The 16,958-nt window shown below is 35.6% G+C and overlaps 1 protein-coding gene across 4 annotated transcripts in view; it reads right to left on the bottom strand.

Moving 5' to 3' along the window:
• The window catches only part of DPYD (dihydropyrimidine dehydrogenase), a 962,066-nt gene that overhangs the window by 671,931 nt on the left and 273,177 nt on the right, over positions 1 to 16,958 (bottom strand). For all 4 annotated transcript variants that reach the window (XM_008264835.4, XM_089337036.1, XM_089337037.1 and 1 more), the window contains exons 6-7: positions 11,952 to 12,148; positions 4,624 to 4,705 (exon numbers count right to left, since the gene is read on the bottom strand). In XM_008264835.4, the coding sequence (XP_008263057.2) occupies positions 4,624 to 4,705; positions 11,952 to 12,148 (279 nt within the window). The remainder of the gene's footprint in view (positions 1 to 4,623; positions 4,706 to 11,951; positions 12,149 to 16,958) is intronic.

Raw genomic sequence — 16,958 nt, 5'->3', positions numbered from 1 at the left:
CTCACGTGGTGGGCTTCCTGCCACCCATGTGGGAGATCTGAATTGAGTTCCGGGATCCTGGCTTTTAGTCCGTGGGCATCTGGAGAGTGAACGAGCAGATAAGAGCTCTTTCTATCTTTCTCTACTTCTCAAATACATTAATTAATAATATAAGAAAAACAAATACAACAGTTGAGAAAGCAAAAAAAGATATTTTATTATATATCAGAATAATGCTTGATTATGTTAATAAACTAAAAATGCCTCAAATAGAAAAAAGCTGCTTCCTAGGATAATTTACATTAGCAAAATTAACAAGGGAATAAAAGAAGACGAATAACAAATTGTGAAAAAGAATGATCAATGTTCTGTCTGTTAAAAAGGCCTTGAAATCAGAATAAAATTACAAATTTAATGAAAAATATAAGACTCAAAAATATTTATACCAATGACAAAATAACTAAATGCTTAGAAGTTTATTTTTATAAAGCTAACATAATTGTATCCCCAAAACTCACAAAGACAACAAGCAAAAGGAACCAAAAAACAAAAATCAGCTTTGATTTGAAACTCTGCAAGGGCAGCAACTCACTTGACTATTTCTCGCTATTGTTCTAGCTTTAATACTCCTAATATAAATGTCTATGCATAATAAAATTTTAAGAAAATGCTAACAAATCTAGTTCTATATGTATATAAATAAAAAGAGATATAAAAATTGATCCAGAAATGCAAATATTAATGTAATTCAACAGAAACACTGAACATGTTTTTAAAACAGTATTTGAAAAAGTTAACATCCTTCATTGTCTTAAAAAGTTTATAAAATTTGGTAAGCTAAGACTAGGAAGTGATAATATTTATCTGATATGATTAAAAATGCTACCTCAAAAATACAAAAAAGATTCAATGTGTTATCCTTAATGTACTAGAGATACCAGCCATTGAAACAAAAGAAAAAATAAATATAAAATATAAAGAATAGATAAGAATCTCATCACATTCTAGTGGCATGATATTTGACTTGAAAAATTCATCTTAGAACTCAAGAGAATGAACTGGCTATTAGATATGAAATAAATTATTCAACAGGAAACTTAGCTGAACAAGATAATTAAGAGATGCTAAATTGAACTTGGTTGAGGACATAACTGGTTATGTTATTTGGATGGATAGCTATGCTTATTAAACTATTAAGAATATAGCACTGGGGCCGGCACCATGGCACTGTAGGTTAATCCTCCACCTGCAGTGCTGGCATCCCATATGGGAGCCGGTTCTAATTCCAGCTGCTCCTCTTCTGATCCAGCTCTCTGCTATGGCCTGGGAGAGCAGTAGAAGATAGCCCAAGTCCTTGGGCCACTGCAGCCATGTGGGAATGAAAGTTTCTCTCTGTCTCTCTTTCTCTTTCTCTCTCCTTCTCTAACTCTGCCTTTCAAGTAAGTAAATATATTTTAAAAAGTGTATACTGAGGCCAGTGCTGTGGCAGAGTAGGTTAAGCATCTACCTGTGGCTCCAGCATCCCATATAGCTGCCAGTTCAAGTCCCAGCTGCTCCACTTCTGATCCAGCTCTCTGCTATGGCCTGGAGGAAGCTCCTTGCTCCTGGATTCAGATCAGTCCAGCTCCAGCCATTGCAGATATTTGGGAGTGAGCCAGAGGATGGAAGACCTCTCTCTCTCTCTCTCTCTCTCTCTCTCTCTCTCTCTCTCTTTGTCTCTTCACTCTAACTATGCCTCTCAAATAAATAAATAAATCTTCTTAAAAAGCGTATACTGAATAGTTATTCATTGAATAAATGAAACAAATCTTTTAGACAGAAAAAGCAGACGAATAGATGAAACCATAAGATCATGAAAGCCCAAAATAAATACAAATATAGGAGAATTTATACATCACAGGCTCCACAGGATTCAAACAGCATAAATTAAGAAAAGTTCATTTCACTGCCAAAGTTATTCTTGACTTTGAAATGTATAATGTTAACTGAGAGGGACAACCAGAAGGCACATTATAAGGAAAATTTGGATGATGAGAAAATGATGGTAATAAATGTAGACCACTTCTTAAAAATGAACGCTCTTTTGGCCAAAGTTGGTTGGTTATAAAAGCCTGTAAGAGAACTCATCCTGGATGTAAACCTCCAATGTGCAACAAAAATTCTGTCTGTCCTCACACTTGTATATTCAATTTCTTTTTTTTTTTAAACAGGTAGAGTGGACAGTAAGAGAGAGAGAGAGACAGAGAGAAAGGTCTTCCTTTTGCCATTGGTTCACCCTCCAGTGGCCGCTGTGGCTGGTGCACTGTGGCCAGCGCACCACGTCGATCCGAAGGCAGGAGCCAGGTGCTTCTCCTGGTCTCCCATGGGGTGCAGGGCCCAAGCACTTGGGCCATCCTCCATTGCCCTCCTGGGCCACAGCAGAGAGCTGGACTGGAAGAGGAGCAACCGGGACAGAATCCAGCACCCCAACCAGGACTAGAACCCGGAGTGCCGGCAACACAGGCCGAGGATTAGACTATTGAGCTGCAGTGCCAGCCTTCAATTTCTTATTCACACAGCAAATTTGAGTATTTTGTCTCCTTTGCATCTTACAATTACCTAAGATATGGATATGACCATACTATCAACTTGCTCTTCAATTGGCGTTCTAATTTTTCTCTATAATGTAATACATTCACAGGGTTTAAAATCCAAAGGTACAAAATGGTGATGAATTCTATCCCTGTCTTCCCAAAGGCAATCTGTGATATCAGATTCTTATCTCTTTCCAGAGATATTCTATGCATAAGTAAGCTTATATGTTATTTCCTACACAATTCACAGTAGCATACTTTTTCTGATGAATAGATACTGACTGAGGCTATGTAAATTAATTGAATTTGCCACAGCTATTTGACTACAAAATTAGGAAGCTACATGACTGTAGCTGAAATCCACTCTTTTTGCACTCAATACATTGTCTATTATCAATGTCTTGATGAGCTTTCAAATATGAGTAATGGATATGGCATAAATTATACAATATATCTTATCCAGTAAAAATTGAATACACTTTTAAAATTATTTACAACATAAATCTAGAAATGACTTAGAGTAATTTTGGATTCATCTATAATTGGTGGTAATACCAAATATATTAGTTCAAAGATTCAGTAAATAATCATCTCCTTATTTAGTGAGAATTCTGTAATAGCTTAAATTCAAAATGGAAGGCATTTAAAGAACTTTCCATTAAAAGTAACCATGCCTTAAAATTGATTAGATTTAAGGTGGAGTCCATGCCCTCCACCAAGCCCTCTGTGTGATCTCATGGCCCTACCTTACCCTACCTGTATACCCACCTGCCTATCAGGTTATGTAACCACTCCTCTTTGGAAGTAGATGAAAGGCCTGGAACACAGTGGGCCCTACTTTTTATTGCCCTTGTTGCCTGTGCCTTCAGGGCACATGGACTTCGGCAACCCCCTCTGCTTTCCTGCCTGCTTGCTTGCTACACGTGGCTTGCTCCTGGCCTGCTCTCTGCTTGGTATGGATCCAACTTAACTTCTAGACTTCTCTTTCTTCCCTCAATAAAGCCGTCACTGTCACTCTCCTACTAATTTCCCTCACTGAATAAAATCCTTAAAACTTAAAAAAAATTTTAAAAGTAACCATCACTAAATTGTCTATTTTTAGCACTATAATTTGGATATTGAGTTTTCACAGAGTTGTGTACATCTATGCTGTGTTTTTGCTATCACACAGTTTTGTTTAGTGTTATATGTGAACAGTTCATTATCCAACTACTGTCAAATAAAATGTAACAAGACCTATAAATGCATACATTGCTATTTGAGGCGCTTCCCCTCGTTCTGATTAACTTTTAATTTTATTGACAAATGTATAAGACAAAGGCCTTTTTAAAGCACTTTGAAAATATCTTGCGCATATATTTACAGAAGTATATGTAAATCACAGTATATTATTGTTTTATATTCATTACTGAAAATTAATACTTTTGAAACAAAAATTACAATATGTTTAAGTGAAGAGTCAGAGTACAACACTCTTAATTGAAAAGAATAGAAACATCTAATGCTATATCCTGAAAGTGTAACATATCAACCTTTCAGCCATCTTTAAAATAACTACACAGTATTTATTTTGCCCAACAATGAAAAACACAAAGCTGTTGCTTTCTACTCCACTGATTTACTGCTTATGCTGAGGAAGGATTAACATGCTAACAATACTGACATCATGCATATAATAAATAAAATAAAATTCTGTTAGAAATTATGTTTCAAATTGTGAAATACTAATGGATCAGAGTACATACAACTTGCATGGCAAAACGTGATTAAAGAAACCAAATCCTTCTACTAGCTGCACTGAACCCCTAAAGCAATTTAGGAATTTATTTCTTACAGACAATTAATCACATGCAGGCGTGCCAGATGAGAACTATTGATTGCCCTTTTCCAAGCTAGTGGCATTCAGACAGTAGACAGACAAATGCCCTAAGCAAGGAAAGCATCTTTCTGCTTCTGCCTGGTGTAGCTTTTAATTGTTCGTTCCTAAAACGTGTGACATTTGCTGTTAATCTTTAGTACAGTGCCTGTTTGCTTTCTGAGCAATACACATATAGTTACGTTTTTCATATACCTTTACACCGAGGTCCTTCATTAGCTCGATCTCAAAATTCACTACCTCATATGGCAGCCGGAACTGAGGGATTTCAGAGGTACTACAAAAAAGAAGAACCAGCAGCAACATTAGTGAAAAAATTACCATTCTTTAAAAAAATGGAACATGTCTTTATCAATATTACCAGAATAAGCATATCTTCTAGGTATTAAACATTTTCATGATGTGAGCATGAATACATCCTCATTTCTAAGATTAGCATGGTAAAACATTACATGGATTAACATTACAGTAGAAATGGATTTGACAATAAAATAAAAAATCATAAAAATGGGAAATAACAAATATAAAATTGGTAAAAAGAAATTCCAATACTTCTAAGTTTAATAAATTATTTAGTTGATAAATAATAATTCTGTGAATTCCTAAGATGGATCTGAAAAATTAGTTAAAACTAGATATAGTTAAATATATATGTATACATGCATACCCATATATATTTTGGAAATATGCCTCTAGCTTCTCAAAATATAAATGTGGAACTCTGGATTACCATGCTGTTCTAAACATTATGGCATCAGTTCCATGGAATTCATGGAACATTTTTACAATAAGCAAGACTTCTGTGACAGCAATCAGCGTGTTGAGAGGACACAATTAGCAAAACTGTAAACCTTTGATATCTGTGGTTATTATTTGCACTTAAGAGAATTATGATACCTGTCATATAATTATTTTATTATTATAATACATCAGACGGTGCAAGGAAGGATCAAACAACTTCAATGTTTCAAACAACAAAAAGGCTATATGTATCTGTTCAATCATGCATCTATTCATGTAACTGGTATACACAAAGTGTCAGGCACAATGTTAGCTACAGTGATTTGATGACAAATTTGGTAGATTTCTACTTTTTCTTGAGTAATCTTTCTGGTGAGGAAAAAATGCATAAAAAGATAACTGCAATAGGGAAAAGTATGTGCAATGAAAGAAACATCTAGGTTTATAGAGATCAATTTCTAAAATAAACAATTGATGAAGATGAATGTTCTGGATCATCTAATGAAAAACTACAAAGTACACAGGCAACTGTTTTTTTCTTAAGACTTAAGAGAATTAATTTACATTTACCAAGCAACCAGCAAGCACTATTCACAATGCTATAAAAATGCCTTGCAGTTACAATATAAAATCAAGACCTCAGACCAAAGTATCTTTCCATCAAGTTAAAAATAGAAAATTATACATAACATTAAATTTGAGCCTTGGTCAAATATAAGAATCTCTTGGACTGAACTGTGAACCCCAGACATTATATGTCAGAGATCCTCAAGACGGTCTGGACACCACAGAAGGTGATAACCTTCAAAAGCTAAGCACAAATCTTAACTCTTGTGGATTGTACGTGGATACCCAGCCTTAACAGGCCTGAGATCTATAGGAAAGAAATAAGTCCACATATGTCTAGTCAGTGAATGAAAACTAGGGTCTGATGTAGGCTGCACAGGAAGCCAAAACAATAAGCTATGAATAAATAATTCTAAACCAACCAACCAACCAACCAACTACAGCACAGTGAGCATCTTAAATACATCAGAACACATAGTAAGGCAAGCACCTTGCTCAGCCAAGCCCTATTCTGGGATTTTTATGACATCTAAATAGTATAAGAAATTAAGAGGGAAAAATGGTGCAAGTGGAGGCCAGTGCCTCCCATTTAAGAAATAACTGACAGACCAGCTTACAAGAAGCAGACAAATTCTCTGTTGCTCAGAAAGAAAGGAGGTATACCCACCCAAACAGAAGAAACATGAGCGAGGAGGAAGGAGCCTACTGGATTCACAGCAGCTTGGCTGTGAACACTTGAAGCTACATCAGAACAAACACACCCCAGGCTTCTGCTTAGCACTCTGCTTAGCACCCCATCTTACCCTCAAACTACTGTAGCCACCACCTACCAACATGCTTGTTACATGTTTTAAATTAATACAAATGTGAGAGAAACTTGTTTTCCAAGGTCCCCTAGAGGAAATAAGTGACATGGGAGACATAAGAAATGGCTGGATTTAGTCATAGTCAAATAAGCAGAGGGTAGGGAGGTGATTATTGATGATTCCAATGTGACATATTTATATTCACTAATAAAAGAGATCAGCAAACAGTTGGTAGACAGACATGCATGCACCATATACTGTGACAAGTATAAAATACCAATTGTGAACAAGAGAGTTTGAAATGATGGAAAGTTCATTGTGGGATGAGATGATTAAATGGGTGAAATGTCTTAGGCCCTTAAATGTCATAACTATGATGACTTCCACATCTCTATAATTAAACCAAAATTCCAGGTATTATAATATCCATCTGGTTGGAAATAGGGACCTCAAGGTAATCTTGCCTAAAATTAAGCTTTTGTTCCTCCCCCCCACCTAACAGTGGTCCTCAGACAATTCCATTAGATGAATTGTTCAAGCCCCAAATCCCTACATCACATTGATTCCTTTACTAACTCTATACCAAGTCCAGCTGCAAGCAGTGGGAAGGAGGGTAGCATCGTTTTTAGATTATTTAACTGCAATTATAAAACTTACTAAAAGGAGCCTGTCATATTTTTTCTAAGGGCTCATAATTTTTAACAATGTCAATGATATTCTGAACAATGTCTCATCGTCAAAACAAAAATTATCACCTTCAGTTCTAAATAGTTGTTACAGTTGTCCATATATGTAAGCTTGAAATGATTCAATTTTTATTACTGCTTCTTTAACATTATGTTCTATAGGGGAGTTAATAGAGAACTCCATGTATACACTGACCATCAGCACATGCTGACTGAGCTACTGGCATTCCTTATCCCATTTTCCCAGGGGAACAGGTGGCTCAACACCCAGGATATGACACATTTCTGATATTTGAACAGTTGACTTAGGATTCCTAAAATGATGGCATATGCAGCAATATGGATTGCCTCAACTTTGTTTCTTTATATGACCGTATGGAGTTTTTATAGTGCTCAAAATCCAACATAGTGACAGTGTCTACTATATCTTTAATATTAAAATGATTATTTTAATTGTTAATTTTTGTTTAATGGAAATGATTCAAAAATAATTAAGGCTGATTATTAAATAACATATTTAAAGTACTGTTACTGTATAAGCTAGAGGATAACAATGTCAAAATTGACTCCATCTTTGGCATCTAACACATTAAGTACACCATTAAACTGCCATTTTTAGTTTTCACATTTCTACAGGTAAACAAATATTTTAAAAATACAGCTTTTTTAGAGGTAGTCTTGTGGTGTAGCAGGTTAAGCCGCTGCCTGAGATACTGGCATTCCATATCGGTGCTCTACTTCTGTTCCAGCTCCCCAGTTACATACCTGGGAAAGCAGAAGATGGCTCAAGTGCTTGGGCCCCTGCACCCACATGGAGACCCAGATGGAGTTCCAGGCTCCTGGCTTCAGGCTGCCTACCCCCCAACTATTGTGGACACTGGGGGAGTTGACAGAAGGCTGCAAGATTTCTTTCATCTCTCTAACTCTGCCTTTCACATACAAAAATGCATTTCTTTAAAAAAAGAAAAAGTATGCCTGCATTGGGATATAATTGGTATTATCATAGACACACCCTTTTAAAAGCATTCAAACCAGTGGTGGAGTGTAATGATTGAATCTTAATAGTTTAAGCAGAGGGAGACTGGCCAGCCAGACACACACGTTCACTCTCTGTCTCTCACCATGTGATGCTCTGTGCTGTGCTTCACCAGATGAAGTCCCTAGAACTGAAAACCAACATAAAACCCTTTTCTTTATTAAGTTGCCTACCTCTGGTATTTCATTGTAGTGATGAAAAGCTGATCAAGAAAGACTTTCTTGGGGTATGCAAATCTTTTTCTCTTTGGTGATGGATAGGTATTGCAAGATTCTGAGAACAGTTATATAATCAGACTTTGAAACTCAAAAAAGAATGGATTTTAAATCAGGAAGCCAAGAGACCCAGTTGGGAGCTACTACAGTAAAGCAACCTTGGTGTGGTAAAGTTTATAAAGAAGAGATGTGCTGTGTTTTGGATGTGCTTTGTTTCCCAAAAGGTCCTTGTGGTGGCGGCTTGATCACCATTTTGGTTGTCTTGAGATGATGTGCCTTAAGAAGTGGGATCCAGTGCATGGTAACTAAGTTGTGTGGTTACCACTGCTGAAAGGGATTTATGATGGTTATGAGGAGTCAGTTCTCATGAGAGCATGTTGTTACAAAGGGAAGCCATCCATACACTTGGCTCACCACAGCCTGTTCCCTTTCCATGCTGTGACAAAGCTGGGGGTGGGGAAGGCCTCATCAGAGGTCAAACACATAGTGTTGCCCAATCTTCAACTATCAAGCCCCAACACAGTGAAGAAAATAAGCCTCTTTTCTTTAGACATTACAGTGTCGGGTGTTTTGTTATAGCAACAGAAAATGTACTAAAATAGAAGTCCGAGATCTGAATTATGATCTTGTTGCTCAGGACACAGAGAGGTCAGGGCATACAAAAATGTATTTATCTGTTAATTAATTATGTACTTATTAAGGAATCATTTATTTATTTGAAAGTCAGAGTTAGAGACAGGGAGAGATGGAGAGAGGAAAAGAAAGATCAATCCTCCATTACTGGTTCTCTCCCTAAACAGCCATAATGGCCAGGCCTGGACCAGGCTGAATCCAGGAGCCTACAACTCCTTCAGTGTATCCCCTGTGGGTGCAGGGGCCCAAGAACTTGGGCTACTTTCTGCTGTTTTGCCAGGCAAATTAGCAGGGAGCTGGACTGGAAGTGGAGCAGCCAGGACTCAAACCAGCATTCATATGTAATGCCAGCATCACAGGTGATGATTTAACATGCTAGGCCACAATATACCCCACATAAACAATTTTTTTAAAAAAAGTGAAAATATGATAGTAAATAACTTTAAAATTGCATTACATAAATTCGCAAATATTTCTTATTGTAACTATAAGCGTATTTTTAAAAGTTTAAGAAAAATGGAAATAAAAGACAATTTCAAAATTTTCTTAGCATCAAAATTTTTCTGCACCAAATTTTAATTTAATTTTACATTAATTTGTTGAAGTGCCTGTATGTTTCACAAAGATCTCATTTTTTTCTTAATGTCAACATGAAATGCAATAAAAATAATGAAAACACTATATTTTAGACAAAATAAAGAATGGGATAGCATTTCCCTGACTGTCCTATCCAACTACTTCATGGTTATTCATTTTTAAAATTAAAAATTATGAAGCGCATATGTGCACACACACCTAAAATCCTTTAACACTATTTTATTTATATTGGTTATCAGAATATCAAGCTCTTTTAACCCTTTTAAACTTATGTTCTGACAAAAAGGAAGCCACATGTGAATGAAAGCAAAACCACTAATTACTATAAAAATTGTTGTAGCATCAAATATAATCAATCATGTTCAATACAAAAAGGATTAAATCCTGGGTGTCTTTCACCAAATCTACTGATTTTTAAAAAAGTGGTTGTGATACTAATTCACCAGGGATAAAAGATCCTGTTCGGAGGCAAAGGAGAAGGAAAGATAAAACTTGACATCATCTCTTTACAACATTGATTTCAAATACAAAGTTAATTTACTCTTTTTTAGCCACTTTGAAGAGACAAGAGAAGGAAAGGCATCTGTAACTGAGAAAATAAATTAACAGGAAAGTTTTACAGTTGTAATCCTGGCTAAATTCCAGTGTCAGTTTTTATAATCCTGAAACAGTGACACAGAATGCCTCCACCATGGGACAGTACAAATAAGCCTGATTAAATACTTCATATTGTCCCTAAACACTGCTGAGATTCAAAAGCAAAGAAAAAAATCTTTTTCAATGATATGTTTGGTCATGAATCCAGGAGAACAGGACCCTTTAGAAATTGTTAAAAAGAACAAATAAAAATCACAAGTTTAGTGCTTAATTTATGTGGTTAGGAATTCTAAACTACATTTAGATGAGAAAGAAAAGGACAGAGATGCTAACTACTATAATCTTCTTCCAAAATTAGCAACACAGAAAAATTCACAAAAGGGCTGGTTTCATTTTAAGCCTTTGTGAAAACCCAATTAAGGGGCAGGGAGATTTTTCCTATTCTACCTTGGTATTTAACAATTGAGGGGCCTGTTTTTAAAAGCTCACATATTTACTGATGTGCATAATTTTATAAACCCCTATGATGCTTACACATATGTTGTTGGTAGATTAAGCTTTCCCTAATTAATAAAGCTGTGGCAAGATGCCATTCTAAAAAATGGTATAAATCCTTCCTGAAAAATAATATATTGGACATTTTACTCCCCAGAAAAAAATGTAAAATATGTATAATCCCCTGAAATTCATAGTAGAGAAACATCATTATGGAAAAATAATTATTTCTTGACACTTAGGCTACCTATACTTCATATTTTATCCTAACATGCGACAGTTTTGCTTCACAATTCAAGTACTTTAATATCAATGACAACTTATATATAAATATTTATATCAATTAATATAGCAACTTCTATGTCACTGGTTATTTTATATTGTCTTGGGCTTCATTGTATCAACTGACCAATATTGAAATTTATAGATTTATAAAGACATTTTTAGAGGCAAGCCAAAAACACATTATATGCATTGCAAATTTTAATCATAACTTGATTAATTTTATTTTCTGTGATTGTTAGCTATGATAAATTTATTATTTAGAAAATAGTCCCTTAGTCATAAAAAATTAAAATGCCAAATATATTTCAACTGGCTGTATTTCATTATAATCCACAACCTTTTGATATAATACATTTAGGAAAGAAAATATTAAATTGAATAACTGAATATTATTATTAACATACCAGTACCACTCTTCTCATTTTTATATCACATGTTTTAAAATTGACTCACACTCAAGAGACTATGAACTGAAAATAGCTAAGTAGGATAATGTCTATGTATACAATAAAATGAAAAGTCTAACAGTCTATGGAGCTAATTTTTCTGCATCTTTAGTGTCCATCATTTGATTCAGATATTCACAGGGATAAAGTGATATTTTATGATTGTTCCTATAACCATTAAATATTCTGTTGACATTTATCTTACACTGTTAGAACCAAACAGAAAAGTTTTGAAGTAAATACTGTTTAAACTCAACTGTAAAATTTAAAGAGATTAATGTAATAAAAATTAAGTATCTGGAAAAAAGTTTTAAATAGCCTATGATCCAGAAGTTTCTGTATGATTATGAATCAATATTCATAATTGATTTTCCCCATAATTTCTGACACTAAAAATATGAAACAAGTATATGTGTTACCTTAAACCACCGACATATTCTTGTTTTTCAAATATAGTGATGTCAGAGTATCCTAATCGAGCCAAAAAAGAAGCACAACTTATACTTGCAGGACCAGCACCCAAAAGAGCGATCTTTGCAGAATAGGCTTCAGGCATTCTTTCAGGTGGAGGCAGAGAAGGATTTCTGATCTGTGGGATATTCATTGCTTTGAAAACCTGTGGAGAAATCAACCACTATAGTTAGAATTTTCAAAGAAGTTTTATATTCTCAAACACACTGCCAACATTTCAGATCCATCAATTTTTAAACTAGCAAGCAGCAGTACATTTTCTGTATTACTGTGGCATTCTTAGAAGTTGTAATGTGTCTGGCAGCTCACTAGGCTAATCCTCCGCCTGAGGCACCGGCACCCTGGGTTCTAGTCCTGGTTGGGGTGCCAGATTCTGTCCCGGTTGCTCCACTTCCAGTCCAGTTCTCTGCTGTGGCCTGGGAGGGCAGTGGAGGATGGCCCAAGTGCTTGGACCCTGCACCCGCATGGGAGACCAAGAGGAAGCACCTGACTCCTGACTTCGGATCGGTAGTGGCCATTTGGGGGGTAAACCAATGGAAGGAAGATCTTTCTCTCTGTCTCTCTTTCTCACTAATTCTGCCTGTCCAAAAAAAAAAAAAAAAAAAAAAAAAAAAAAAAAAAAAAAAGTTGTAATGTGTCAAGTCAACGAGGACTCAGAGCTGGCTTCTTTCTAGATACACACTTCCACTTGGCAGCATTCCTGACTCACCTTCTCTGCTCCCACCTCTAAGCAAAGAGTGCCTTCTTGGGGCAGGTATTGTGTTGTGGTAGGCTAAGCCTCTGCTGCAGCACTGGTATCCCATATGGGTGCCAGTTTTATCCCTGCTGCTTCTCTTCCAATCCAGCTTCCTCCTAATGTGCCTGGGAAAGCAGTGGAAGATGGCCCAAGTACTTGGACCCCTGCAACTGTGTGGAAGATCTGGAAGATGCCTCCAGCTCCTGGTTTCCAATCGGCCCAGTTCCAGCTGTTGTGGCCATGTGAGGAGTGAACCAACAGATGGGAGATCTCTCTGTCTCTCCCTCTGTAACTCTGCCTTTCAAATAAATAAATAAAATCTTTTTTTTTTTTAAAAAAGTGCTTTCTCTTAGCTTCTACATTATAATTTGTACACGTCTCACATAATCTCTCACCAACTTGTTTCTCAGTAATGTTTTCATGTTAGTCAGTAAAACATCAGTCTTGAGTCAGAAAATATGTCATATGTAAACACATTAGCAATATACAACCAACAGTTATCACCTGACACTAGAAGACACTCATAAATAATTCTTAGAAATCTGCTTTTGCTTAAGGCACAGTCACTTTTGAAGCATAACATTTTAGAAATTTGGTTCAAACATTGGAAGGCTAATGAAGCCACCCAGAATTGGAAAAGCCAAGACTCAGAGGGAAGGGAACAGAGAAGTGAGATAATACTTTGGGAATTACTTTACCCCTGAGAGCAAGTGATACTTCCTTGCAGAGGGAAGAAAGCTGAGGATCCTGAAGAGAATTGCAGCTCAGAAGAGACAGCAAGACAGAGTCTGGAAATCTTCTAGAACTGGAAAGACACCGTTTTGGAAATGAAGGGTGTCAGTAACATGGTGCAGCAGGAAGTAGGCAAAAGTAAGCTTAATTCTTAAGCTTCATAGGACAAAAATCTAAGGATTTAAACAAACAAACAAAAACTCTGTGAAACAGAAGAGAGCTTTCTACACCCTGAAGGTTCAGAGGAAACAAACCTGGTGTGCAGGAGAGGCTAAAGAGGAACAGTATTCAAGTAAGCACCCAACATGCAACTAGAACTTCTGAAGAGCTACACTCTGAGAGTGGGGCAAAAAAGAAATAGAAAAAAAAACAAGACTTGCAATGACTCAGCCCAGGGTTTGAACAAAGGTGATTCATCCCAATTTTACCTACCAACCAAATGATAAGATGGACCTGCTTTGAAGGATAATAACTCAACTACAGTATCTATAACTTTTGTAGATCATGCTTGGATTTTGATCAAATATTTTCTAGGCTTGCAAAGGGGAAAAAGTAAATAAAAAGACAAATATACATAATCCTGTAATTGTAGTTATCAAAGATGGATTTTGAATAACTATGACTAGAATGTTCAACTATATATATATATATATATATAAAACAAGAATGTAATTGTTACAATAAAACTGGAATTTCTTTTAAAAATAAAAAAATTTAAAAGAAAAATGCAAAATTGAAGTTAAAGTCTCTTCAATAAATGTTGTTGGCAAAATTGGATTTCCGCATGTTGAAGTTTAACACCTTTATCATATACCATGCAAAAAAATTAACCCAAAATGGATCAAATATCTGGAACTATAAAACTATTAGGGGAAATCCTCTAAGGCGCTGGCATAAACAACAATTTCTTGTGGTAATACTCCAAATGTACAGGCAATAAAATTAAAAAGTAGACAAGTGGACTATTTGTCAGAAGTTTCTACACAGCAAAGGAAACAACAAAGTAAAAAGACAACTGACACACTGGGAGAAAATATTTCCAAGCCATGTGTCTGATAAAATATTAATAGCCAGAATATATAGTGAACTCAATAAAATCAATAACAAAGTAAGCAATATGGTAAAGAAATGGTCAAAGGATCTAAACAGATATTTTTCAAAAGAAGAAATAAAAATGGTCAACAAACAAATCAAAAAATCCTCAGTGTCACTCATTGTCATGGAAACACACACACACACACACACACACACACACACACCTAGAAAGATGTATCATCTCACTCCAGTTAGAATAACTATTATCAAATCATTAAAAAGCCAAAAAAAGAAACGAATGCTGGTGAAGTTGTGGAGGAAAGGGAACCCTAATACATTGTTGGTTGGAAGGTGAATTAGCACAGCTACTATGAAAAACAGTACAAAGATTCCTCAAAACGAAACAAAATACAAAGACAGACCTACTAACGGACCAGCTATCCCACTTCTGGGAATGTATCCAAAGGAAATAAAGTCAGCACATGAAAAAGACATACCTGCATCTCCCATACTTATTGCAGCACTATTAACAGTAGCAAAGATATGGAATCAACCCAGACGTCCATCAGAGGGTGACTCAATAAAGAAAAGTATAATATTCAAATGTAATATTACTCCAAAAAGTAAATGTCAGGGGCTGGTTTGTGGTACAGCAGGTTGGGCAGCTGCCTACAACCACTAGCATCTCATATGGGCACCTATTCAAGTCCCTATTGCTCCACTTCCAATCCAGTTCCCTGCCAACACAACTGGGAAAGCAGCAGAAGACGGCCCAGATGCTCGGGCCACTGCATCCACATGGGAGACCTGAAAGAAGCTCTTGGCTTCCCAGTTTCAGCCTAGCCCCGCCTTGTTGTGGCCATTTGGGGAGTGTAGCAATGAATGGAAGATCTCTCTCTAACTCTGCCTTTCAACTGCACAAATAAATCTTTTATAAAAAATGAAACCCTGATATTTGCAAAAAATGGATAGAACTGGAAAACATTATGCTAAGTGAAATGACTGAGACACAGAAAGACAAATACCACATTTTCTCTTATAAGTGAAAATTAATATATGTAAACATATATATATAATAAAATGTGGGGATGGCCATACTATTTGGTGTGTATATGTGTGTGTGTATATATATATATACACATACACATATATACACACATATATACATACATATATATATATTTCTAAATGCTATATTCACTGAATTATGCACCTTGCATAATAAAATATACTTCTTTCCTATTTTTATCTTTGTCATGAATCCCAGAATATATGCTTGCTTTAAAAAGTAGTATGTATGTGCATATATATGTTTACTTATGAAGCAAATGTGGCAAAATGTTAAAAATCATTAAATATATATGTGCTCACTGAACTTCTCTTTATATTTTTCTTCATATTTGAAATACCTTCAAATAAAAAGATAGAAATGTTTTTTAATTTTCTTTGATATATATTTTATTTAAGTTATACAAGTTTCACATATTTCCTTTATACCGTTATAGGAACAAGTGGCACTTCCCCTCACCCTCCTTCCCACCCCTGCTCCAACTCTTCCTCCCTTCCCTCATATTCCCACTCTTAATTTTTACAATGATTTTCTTTTAGTACACTTAATGCTCATATAGTAAAAGAGTTCAACAAATAGTATGAAGAAAAAACAAATCAAAGCAAAACAAAATACAGTTCCTCAATGAAAGAGACAAGAGCAATAAACCATCATTGATTATCCAAATGTCTATTTCAGTTCAATACATTACATTTTGGGTACTCTATTCATTCCTCTGAGCAGGGAAAACATGATGGCATAATGGATAAAGATTAAAAAAGCAACAATATATTTGAAGATGGGTCAGTGAAAACTACCCATGCCAAAGCTTAGTAAACAAATAGGCAGAAAATACAGAAGACAGCAAAGGAGTCAAGACAGACAGCACAGAGTGACCCAATGGTTTCACAACTGGAATTCTAAATAGAGGACAGAGGAAGAATGAGGCAGAAGCCACATCTGAAGAAATATAGGGCAAGAATCTCCCAGACTTGATGAAACGCAGGAAAGGAAATGTTATAGAATTTTCAGAACCTAACCAAGGAAAATATAAAAAAAAAAAATACACAAGAACATCACAGTAAAATGGCTAAAAACTAAGTAGGAAAAACAGCACATTGAAAACAATGCAATAATTGAGACCCAATAGTGTTTTGAGTAACAACAAGGCTGCCAGCTTTCCTTTCAGAATGAATGATGGGAGGCAGAAGACTATGAAAGATATTTGTTGAGAACTGAGAGAAAATACCTTCCATCTAGAATTTTATGCAGAAGGAAAATATCCTTCAAATGTGAAAGTGGAATAAAGATGTTTGCAGAGAGACTCTGTTGGCAGCAATAAAAGAAATACTAAAGAATACTAACAGGAATTCCTCAGGAAGAAAGAATTATTCTAGGTGGAAA

Source organism: Oryctolagus cuniculus, chromosome 7 (assembly GCF_051225735.1).
Source record: "Oryctolagus cuniculus isolate XC-2025 breed Fujian yellow rabbit chromosome 7, ASM5122573v1, whole genome shotgun sequence".
In the NCBI taxonomy this organism is placed as follows: domain Eukaryota; kingdom Metazoa; phylum Chordata; class Mammalia; order Lagomorpha; family Leporidae; genus Oryctolagus; species Oryctolagus cuniculus.
The sequence above is the reverse complement of the archived record's forward strand: the minus strand, read 5'-3'. Positions and strand labels throughout refer to the sequence as shown.